The following is a 10,555-nucleotide window of genomic DNA, read 5'->3' on the forward strand; positions in this document are numbered from 1 at the left end:
ATTATTTTAGCAACTATAGTAAGCCTCGAGTTATTGTCTCCGATAGGGGCTCTTGTTTCACTTCGCAAGAGTTTAAGAGTTTTGTTGATAAGCACGTTATTAAGCATATATTGATAGCCACTGGTTCCCCTCAAAGCAATGGTCAGGTGGAACGAATTAATCGCGTAGTGATTCCTATGTTGGGCAAGCTTGTAAATAAAGAGGAAGATCAACTTTGGTATAACGTGTTACCGCAGATCGAACACGCTTTAAACAACACGATAAGCAAAAGTACAAATAAAACACCCAGCCAATTGCTTTTTGGAATCGACCAACGTGGCACAGTAGATGACCTGATCAAAGAATACTTGAATTCGAGCGTAAAAATTAAAGATAGAGATCTAATAGATATTAGAGCAAAATCTTCCGAAAAGATAGCGTCTTCACAGGAATATAATAAAAAATACTTTGATAAAAAACACAAGAAACCGACTGTATATAAAGAGGGCAAATATGTATTACTGCGTAATTTTGATAGTACTGCCGGTACTTCTAAGAAGCTCGTTCCTCAATACAAAGGACCATATGTTGTTGCGAAAGAATTGCGAAATGACCGATACTTAGTTTCCGATATCTCAGGATTTAAAAACACCCAAAAAAAGTATCAAGGCGTTTGGGAAGCCAAAAACATGCGACCCTATGTTATGTAGACCATTAGGGATAAATAGCTTGTAAGACGTCACACTATGTTTAATAATTATTGTTGTATGCGTTATCCTTTCAATGAATAAATCGAGGACGATTCTGAGTCAGGATTGCCAAAACTGTAGGAACTATAGTATAATGCGGCATAGCAACTCGATCGTCCTTCGGTCGCGTAAATATTTTCGTGCCCGCTTCGCGACAAGAGCGTTAGTTTTATGTTCGACGTTATTTTGTTAAAAAAGCAGCGCGTCCCGGCAACGGGAAAACAGGCTCAGTCCTGCAACGACCGCCGAAAGAGCCAGTCTCTCTCGTTTTCACGATTCTGTATTCAGTAATAAATCCTGACTAATATAATACATTTTAACGAGTGGCTTCCTCCCCTTACAAACATATATTTCATTTATATATGTATTTTCGTTTACATTTCTCAACATTTTATCAACAAAATAATAAACAGAGTTTTTTGTCCTAAATAACATTACCGTTTTTCTTTCTTCAAATATACCCTAGAATTCCAAAAAATCCTGATTTTACCATACTAAGTGTACGCTACCCAGTGTACTAAGAGAGAGAGAGGGACAGCAATGAGAGAGGAAAAGAGAGAGAGGGAGAGAGAGAGAGAAAGAGAGAGAGAGAGAGAGAGAGAGAGAAAGAGAGAGAGAGAGAGAGAAAGAAGAATAAATAGGTGCATGCAAATTACATACATAGAGAAAGGAATAATAATACGAGAGATATCTGTCCTTGTCTAACGAGGCATCTGTACGACATATCTGTCAAAACTCGTTCTTTGAAACGGCTTCATAGATCGCAAAATCCTTTTACACGAGTAAAGTTTAGGTACTAATGAAGGGTGGGATTGTAAAACAATTAGTAATAATTGAAAAAAATGTAAAATTGCCTAACGAGATATCTGTACCACATATGGGCCCGATTCTCTAACGAGGAACATATGCGCAAACACTGCTCTAACAGAAAGGCTGCAAATTGATTTGCTGTCGCACAGTTTTTAGCCAATAAGCTTGCAGCTTTTCTGTTAGAGCAGAGTTTACGCATACGTTTGTAGATAGAAAATCGGGCCCCATATCTGTCAAAGCTCGTTCTTTGAAACGGCTTCATAGATCGCAAAATCTTTTTACAGGAGTAAAGTTTAGGTACTAATGAAGGGTGGAATTGTAAAATAATTAGTAAAAATAGAAAAAATGTAAAAATGTCTAACGCGATATCTGTATCATATATCTGTCGTTCGATTGCTGTGTAGGAACCAGACAATGTAGCCAACCCTGAAACTGCCCACAGCTGCGTGCGCCATCTCGCCATCTTTCGCAAGATCCGTGAACTATTGCTGTGACATAATTGCTGCTCTGCGTGAATATTTTTGTAAAAAATATACACGATCGTTTCAAAGCTCTCATTTTTATTCCAGGCTTTCAATCTCAATTTCAAAGGTACGTTATTGTTTGTGCGTTATTGTCTTCTGAAGGGTGGGAAAGTTTAATTTCGTACATATTACGTATACAACTGTTTATATCAGAATATAAGGTTATGAGGTGACAGCATTTAAAATTTTTTTTTAATTATTACTAATTATTTGACAATCCCACCCTTCATTAGTACCTCTACTTTACTCCTGTAAAAGGATTTTGCGATCTGTAAAGCCGTTTCGAAATGAGAGCTTTGAAATGAATTGTCGGTAATTTGGACGGTTTTAGCATCCCCTTAAGGAGGTTCGATGGCTTCATCGGAGAGAGTAGTGGGACGCGGGGGTTCTGGAAACAGCGCACTAGCGTTTGAAGTAGTGGGAATGAAGGGGATTGCTCTGATTGGTCGCCGCGTGCGTATAATGCGTGCTGCTGTTCACGTCGTTCACGACCGTGGCAGTCTAGCAGATGAAAAATCAAGCAATTTATGCTTTAATAATTAATTTTTCTACGAAATGTGCTGTAACCTTGCCCTTTCTTTCGCTCATTTATTTGTAAATTATTAAGTTATATGTGCATATTTTTCTTTCTTTATTATTTGCATTTTTTCTTGCACTTATTTCATTCTGAAGGTATATGCAATATATCATTTCCCATAAAAACCTATGTTAAAAATCCAGCCAGTTTCATGAAATTTTAATATGTTGTTTTGGAATGCAAAATAGAATTATGTGAATTTTTTGGGAATTTTTTACCGTCCTATTTTGAAAAAAATCTAATCCAAAAATTGTACTTTTCAAGTTTTTGGAGTAGATTTTTTTCAAAACGGGACGGTAAAAAATTTCTAAAAAATTTACATAATTCTATTTTGCATTCCAAAACAACATATTAAAATTTCATAAAACTCTCTGCATTTTGTTGTAGCCATTGAACCTCCTTAAAAAAAATTAAAAAAAAATTTTTTGAAAAAAAAAACGTTCCATTTGGCCCATGTTTCGTAAAGTTATGGGCGTTAAAAGAAAACGTTATTTTTCAAAAATCGATATTTTGAAAACAGTTTGACAAAAAAATTTGAAAAAAATCATGGAGGCCTCTTTCAACCAATACTATAACATAAAAAATTTTCAAAAAAATCGAAGATGCAAAACCCAAATAATGTCCGATTTGGCGTGGAACGCCCCATATAAACACATGGTGTGTGTGAGTTTGTTACTACGTTTACGCGAGCGTTACTTCTACTGTAGTAATTTACGATAATTCCTTTGCGTAAACGGGATTTTGTAGTAACTTACGACAATTTACTCCACGTAAACGAGTGATATATCGTAAGTTACTACAGAAGTAACGCTCGCGGTTAACGTAGTATGTGTGTGTGTGTGTGTGTGTGTGTGTGTGTGTGTGTGCGTGTGTGCGTGTGTGCGTGTGTGCGTGTGTGCGCGTGTGCGCGTGTGCGCGTGTGCGCGTGTGCGCGTGTGCGCGTGTGCGCGTGTGCGCGTGTGCGCGTGTGCGCGTGTGCGCGTGTGCGCGTGTGCGCGTGTGCGCGTGTGCGCGTGTGCGGCGCGTGTGCGCGTGTGCGCGTGTGCGCGTGTGCGCGTGTGCGCGTGTGCGCGTGTGCGCGTGTGCGCGTGTGCGCGTGTGCGCGTGTGCGCGTGTGCGCGTGTGCGCGTGTGCGCGTGTGCGCGTGTGCGCGTGTGCGCGTGTGCGCGTGTGCGCGTGTGCGCGTGTGCGCGTGTGCGCGTGTGCGCGTGTGCGCGTGTGCGCGTGTGCGTGTGTGTGTGTGTGTGTGTGTGTGTGTGTGTGTGTGACGGTGAATGACGGCTTATGATTAAGTATAGGATAAGTTAGGATAAGTTTATATTTTTAAAGCGATTAAAATTAAAAGTATAGAATAAGTATAGAATAAGTATAGAATGAGTAATATTTACATTTGTAAAAGGTCTCTTTCTCTTTCAAATAATGCGGCTTATGATTAAGTATAGGATAAAAGGTCTCTCTCTCTTTCTCTCTCTAGCAGCGCCAAGTTTTTTGACAAGAAAAATTTATGTATTTTAATAAAATATTTTTATTTTTTGTATTGTTACTTCTGTAATTATTTGCGATGCGATTAAATCTTTTAAAATACATATATAAACTTTGTATTTAAATACCTTGTATTTCCTTGTTGGGTTTAAATATTTTAATAAAATATTTGTATTTTGTACTGTTACCTCTGTGTAATTCTTCATGATTCAATCTTTTATTCTAGTCGAAGAAAAGCAGTGGTAATATTGTACCTCAAAAAAACCTAAGTAACAAGTGGTAGAGGTAATCTTTGTATCTCGAAAAATACACTGAGAAAAAAAATTGTTAATTCCAAGAAATATTTAGTTCGATACGTTCAACTAAAAATTTTAGTTAGTTAAGTAAATATTAATTGTTTCAACAATTTATGTCGTTTCTTTAATCAAGAATTAATTAATTCAACTAATGTTTAGTTAACTAACTAAAATGTTTAGCTAAACGTATCGGACTAAATATTTCTTGGGATTGACACATTTCTTTTCTCAGTGTATGTTCTCTGTAATTGGCGCTGTAATTTAAAAAGAGATATCATTTCTTTTTTGTAATTGTAATAAAATAATAGATCACTTGAAACGCGACTCATTTTTGATAAGGTAACGTAATTTTATGATGTGTATCACTTGAGTAATAATTTTTTGGAAATAAAAATACTACTGTTTAGTTTTTTTCGAGATTTTTCGAGATACAAAGATTACGTCTACCACTTGTTACTTCGGATTTTTTGAGGTAAAAGTACTACTGCTTAGGTTTTTTCGAGATTTTTCGAGATACATACAAAGATTACGTCTACCACTTGTTACTTCGGTTTTTTCGAGGTAAAGATACTACTGCTTAGGTTTTTTCAAGATTTTTCGAAATACAAAGATTACGTCCACCACTTGTTACTTAGATTTTTTTGAGGTATAATAGTACCACTGTTTTTTTTTTTCGAGGTAACAACATATGTACTACTATGCGTGTACTTGGCGCATTTTTTTACCTTTTTTTGAAAAAGGTAATTTTGTACGGATATCACGCCTTTTTTAGTATTACGCATTGTATAAACAGTATGTACAGGGTGTTATATCGAGGTATAATACTACCACTTTGTTTTTTTCGAGGTAACAACATAATACATATGTACTACTATGCGTGTACTTGGCGCCTTTTTTTACCTTTTTTTTGAAAAAGGTAATTTTGTACGGATATCACGCCTTTTTGTAGTGTTACGCATCTTAATCTTAACAGAAAAAAATTACACCTTATAAAAAAATGTGTCTGAAGTTGTAAATATATATATATATACACATTGCCGGACATTGCTTTTATGTAAAATATGCATGTATATTACGTTGCTTGTATAAATTATTTCTTACCAACTTTTTCCAAAAATAATATATAAAGACCTTTAGCACCTGTAGGCTATCGTTTATTTTCTATAATTTTTCCATCATTAAATTCAATCCAAAATGTCCTTTTTCTACACATACTTGTCTTGTGTAATGACCATCTTCAATAGATGTACCCTGATGAAATATAGTAATCATTACTTTACTCTGCTGTTTAGCTATCGATATCTTAGTTGTTGATGTGCCAGTTAAATTAAATGTTTGTGCTATTTTCACTAATTTATTATCCTGTGACGAGAACAAAATTAAATGAATGATAACTATTTCTTTCGTCAACGTTAATTCATTTCTAAATACTAGATTTCCTGCACAAAATTGGCATGTTTTTCCATATAACGGACCCCAATTTAAAAATGTATCCTTCAATAAATTATTAAGATTATAACTTTTCTTCTTTAAATTATTAATAGAAATTGGAACAACTATGTTATCAGTAATATTATCTTTGGTCGTATAACCACATGAGTTGCTAATGCACTTAGTAGTACGAGTAACTTGATGCCCGACCAAATTTATTATGTAGTTATATTTTGTGCAAATAGCAATAAGAAATTCAAGAGCGTCTCGTTTTGCTGGTTTTTCATCACCACGACTCGTAAAGCGCTCTCCTAAATCTGTCCGTGTCGCATCAGCATTCAAATTAAGTAATCGTTTGTCATATTTATGCGCTAATATACTTAAATCATCTTTATCAACTTTAAGCAACACTTTCCTAATAATACTTGACTGCAAGAAACATTGTATTACTGAATTTGCGTAGCATGAAACTCCATCTTCATTTTGCAAAACAGGTATCGGCTCAACAGTACTTTTTCCAACTTGTTGATTTGACTCTTGACCGGCATTGATTATTTTCGACAATGTCCACGGAACATCTTTTACTTTTCGAAAACGTTTTTTCGAAATAGGAATCGTTTGTGCTTGCGGTAGAAATGTTCGTATTAGTCGATTATATTCGCTAATAGCTCTTTCACTTACTTTTACAGCTGAAGGATCAAAGTTAATTAAATGCAATCCATCCAAAGACGGTAGTCGGGATAACGCACCATATGACTGAGCACAACTAAATATAGAATTACCTATATCCATAACAGCGTTTTGCAAGGTTAATCCTTGATTTTTATGAATGGTTATGCCATAACTGAGAGTTATGGGAAATTGTTTTCTGATAACATATGCTTTCTCCATTACTTTAAACTTGACACTTAAGCCTGATCTACAATGTGCTCTTTGCTTCCTGTTTTCTGCTTTTTGCTTCTTATTTCTCTGTTTCTCTACGCCCTGTTTTACCGACAATCCTGTTTCTTGTCTCGTGCTTCTTGTCTCTTCTTGAGTTCGTCAACTTCTATCTGGGGCGACAGAAAACTGAGAGAACGAGAAAACGAAAATCATGTGCTACGCTGCAGAAATCGTCAATAGTAGTACGAGGCAGTTTCACTCTATTCACGTAAGTAGCTTATTTTTTAAATGTAACAAAGGTAATAACGGATTATTTATATTGTGTAGTTTAAAGAAGAATACGCGTACGCAAAAAATCGTAGAACGACGACGGTCACGTCGGAGGTGAGCTTACGACATAACCAAAAAGCAGCATGTCAGACAAGGAAAATGAAGATATTCAGGTGGATGAAGCTTTTGGCGAATTGCTTGCTAATTTCGTTCGACAACATCCTTGCCTTTATGATAAAAAATCTAAAAATTATAAAGATAAGAAGTTTGTCGCCGATACATGGATGTCTATCGCACTCGCCTGTAATATGCCGGGTAAGTAAACAAAAAAAGTTTAATTGTAAAATAAAAGTATAGTTCGTACATACATATATGAATACAGGATGGTTGCATGATTCTAGGTTTACATTAGATTACATTGGAGAGATTATAGTGTACTCTATTTTGCAGTGGATGCAATTCAGAAACAGTGGAAAATGCTTTGCAACCAATTCACTCGAGAACACCGTCTTGAGAATATGTATGAGCCATCAGGTACAGGGAATGATACTTGTAAGAGACCACGGAAGACATGGTACTTGTACCAGGCCCTTTCCTTCTTGGCACCACATGTGGCCCACCGCAATACATCAAGCAACTTTGTGCGAAGAAGTATAATTACTCAGTCATTACCATCAATACCACAATCTGCACTACAGCCAGCAGGGCAGTTATCACCGTCAACATCACAATCTGCACCACAGTCAGCAGTGCAGTCATTACCGTCAACACCAGAATCTGTCTACAGTCAACTACAGTCAACAATGCAGCCACCATCTGAATCACCGTCTAGCAATCTGTGGAATATAGATCTTTTAATGAGTGATGACTCAAATGTTTCAATTCTACTGCCAGAAAGAGAATTTTCAGAATCTTCAGCATCTATAGCATCTTCAGTATCTGTAGCATCTTCAGCATCTGTAGCATCTTCAGCATCTTCAGTTGGTCAGTCAAGGTCATTATGTTCAGTTGGTCAGGCAAGGTCATTAAGTTCAGTTGGTCAGCTAAGGCCATTAAGTATTGCAAGGAAGAATTTACTTCATCCACCACCTGACCAATCTGCAATTCAGAAGATGAAGGAGTCTCGTAAAGAGCAGGAACATCTGTCTAAAATGATAACCAATACGACTGATTCTATAAACACGCTCGTGAATAATTTATCAGAAAAGCGTTCACAATCTGTCACTCTTGTCAATAATGACGATAGTGGAGAAGAAGCAGCAATGGCAAAGGCATTACTTTATGCGTTGAAAAGAGTCCAAGAGTCCAAGTACAAGATTCAATGTTATATGCAATGTTTATCTGTTGTGGATAAGTTCCAGAACATGAGAGAAGTGGAAAGTGATGAGAATCTGTAATTTTTTCTTCGCTTGGCCACCAATAATATTGAAGACAGGTTCAAAAACTGTCCGGCACATTGGGAATTTTTGGATTTGCTACAAAATATATTTACACATAATATATATACACATATATCTATATATATAAATATATAACGTATATGCAACATAATTACAAAAAATGTGATTTTTTAGATAGATATAACATATTTGTTTCGCGTTTACATAATGTGTCACTTTTTAAGTTGTTAATAACATTTTAATTTCTTACACATTTATGCATATCTAATATAAAGTATAAGAAGATATTTTTTAAAGTTACTAATAACTAGCGTTTAGTTTTTTCATAGTTTTCGTTTTTGTGGACGAATGTTCCTATTGTATGTATTTATTTAGAAGGGCAATGTTCCTAGCCAAAGTGCAAACTTCAGTACCTGATGTCAGTATTTTTTTTGTTTGTAATGCTAAGGCTACAGTTTCAAGTAAATAAATAAAAGTGATTATTAAATATACAAAGTATTTATTTCCCAATTTTTACAAGCTTCATACGTATACTTACGCATACTAGTGTTCGTTACCTTTAGTTAAGCGGTAAAATATTATAATGCAAAAATCTAAATTATGACAAGACAATAGAACGTAGATAAATTCATGAATATTATGCAAAATTGAATGTTATACGCAAACTTTAAGTAGTACATGTATATATATCACATTAGAGATTAAACGAACGTACAAAAAGCGAGTCCAAAATAAGAGATCGCCGTTCAACGAGAGACGAGAACTCGATAACACTTTTGTTTTTGACGAACACTCGTCGGGCGAGCTATGTAGTATTTGCAGTGATTAATCGCGAGGTCGTCCCAGACGAAGATGAAACCGACAGATAATATCGCACGCGAAATCAAAACTAACGGACGCATGCATAACATTATATCAAATCTTTGTTCGTGTTTTTTTTCTCTCTTTTCCTTTTGTCTTTATATTTATTGTATGTATGTAATAAGATCGTAACGATGATTCGCGCAACGCAAGTGATAGTCGCCGGCCGTTGTCTCCCTTTTTTTCTACCTATTCGAATTTAATCGATCGTTATATTGCTATTGTATCACACAGTATTCACTTATTGTTAATTACACGGCTATATGTAGGCGCGATGTGACTTAGCGGTTTCAAGATGCCGAGAGCTATTCGAAATGCATCTCGCTTGGATCGAACACGGACGTAGACGCAAAGAAACTTCGCCAATGCTCCGGAAAGCCCCTGTTACAACTGCTAGAATTTCCATTCGCGCTCATGACAAAAATTATCAATGAGATATTGTTTTGCGAGATATATTTCAAGTCGAGATGCGATTGAGCGCACGTTAATCGTCGCAACGAGCGGACACAGCGGCAACTGTAAATTATTATCTATTAGCAATTTCGTTAGAATTGCTTAACTCCGCAAGTCATCTGAAATGGAAGAAATATCTTATTAAGCTCGTCAGGATCGCTTATTCGAGAACATATTTCTCGTTGGATATAAAATGTACGATATATTTATGATTCCGATATTGCCCAAGGATCTCGTGGACGAATCATAGGCACCGTAGCCTGAAGACGATTGTGATCGCGCAACCCTCTATATTATCTTTAATCGAATATTAAAAAATAGAAATTATTACAATAGACAACAGAACGTGGATCAAATCATGAATATTATACGCAATTATACGTTGAATATTATACGCAAACTTAGACTAGTACATGTACATATTATATTATCGTGTATTATGTGTGTGCCTACATTCTAAACTCGATGAAGTGCTTGTTCCCACTGCCAATCCACTTGGCCAATGTTTGAGCAAAAATAATCTTTCAGAATGTTTCGTTGAGCGTCAGCTCTCACTGTAGGATTGTTGGACCCAAGTCGTCCAACATCAGTGATCGGTCCTCTGTATATATCTCTCCTCCACTCACCTTCAATAACATCTCCATATACTCCTTCCCTATCTACCATAAATGCAGGACAGTAGGTTCTTTCTGATGGTGCTAAGTCGTCTTCAGATATCATGAGAAAGTTATGAAGGCACACAACTGCTTTTACAATGTTTTCCGTTGTTTCTACTGAGCTGCACAGATCCTTTCTCAGGATACGCCACCTTGAACACATGATCCCAAAGGCATTTTCAATG

At 36.1% G+C, this 10,555-nt stretch overlaps 1 protein-coding gene and 1 long non-coding RNA gene across 3 annotated transcripts; both read left to right on the plus strand.

The window, feature by feature from the left end:
• The first annotated feature begins 6,366 nt into the window (after nucleotides 1–6,366).
• On the plus strand, nucleotides 6,367–8,887 carry LOC143896517 (uncharacterized). 2 transcript variants are annotated; one of them, XM_077404416.1, is made up of 3 exons: nucleotides 6,367–6,998; nucleotides 7,058–7,315; nucleotides 7,451–8,887. In XM_077404416.1, the coding sequence occupies exons 2-3, from the start codon at nucleotides 7,144–7,146 to the stop codon at nucleotides 8,395–8,397; spliced, it is 1,119 nt and encodes a 372-aa protein (XP_077260542.1). In that variant the 5' UTR covers nucleotides 6,367–6,998; nucleotides 7,058–7,143; the 3' UTR covers nucleotides 8,398–8,887. The 2 variants fall into 2 exon arrangements, with proteins under 2 accessions (XP_077260542.1, XP_077260544.1); XM_077404418.1 differs by lacking the exon at nucleotides 6,367–6,998 and having other exon boundaries at nucleotides 7,014–7,315.
• A 14-nt stretch (nucleotides 8,888–8,901) lies between these two features.
• On the plus strand, nucleotides 8,902–10,132 carry LOC143896518 (uncharacterized). Its single transcript, XR_013256682.1, has 2 exons — nucleotides 8,902–9,507; nucleotides 9,565–10,132. It is a non-coding gene; the product is annotated as an uncharacterized LOC143896518 (long non-coding RNA).
• Nucleotides 10,133–10,555: the final 423 nt, after the last annotated feature.

This window comes from Temnothorax americanus, unplaced genomic scaffold (assembly GCF_048541705.1).
Source record: "Temnothorax americanus isolate GAGA-0224 unplaced genomic scaffold, ASM4854170v1 Scaffold189, whole genome shotgun sequence".
In the NCBI taxonomy this organism is placed as follows: Eukaryota; Metazoa; Arthropoda; class Insecta; order Hymenoptera; family Formicidae; genus Temnothorax; species Temnothorax americanus.

Bases quoted from the DNA above. Each gene is read 5' to 3' on its own strand.
- LOC143896517 (XM_077404416.1), top strand. From the start codon at position 7,144: ATGTCAGACAAGGAAAATGAAGATATTCAGGTGGATGAAGCTTTTGGC. The intron at 7,316-7,450 runs GTAAGTAAACAA...TCTATTTTGCAG, and splicing joins ACTCGCCTGTAATATGCCGG to TGGATGCAATTCAGAAACAG.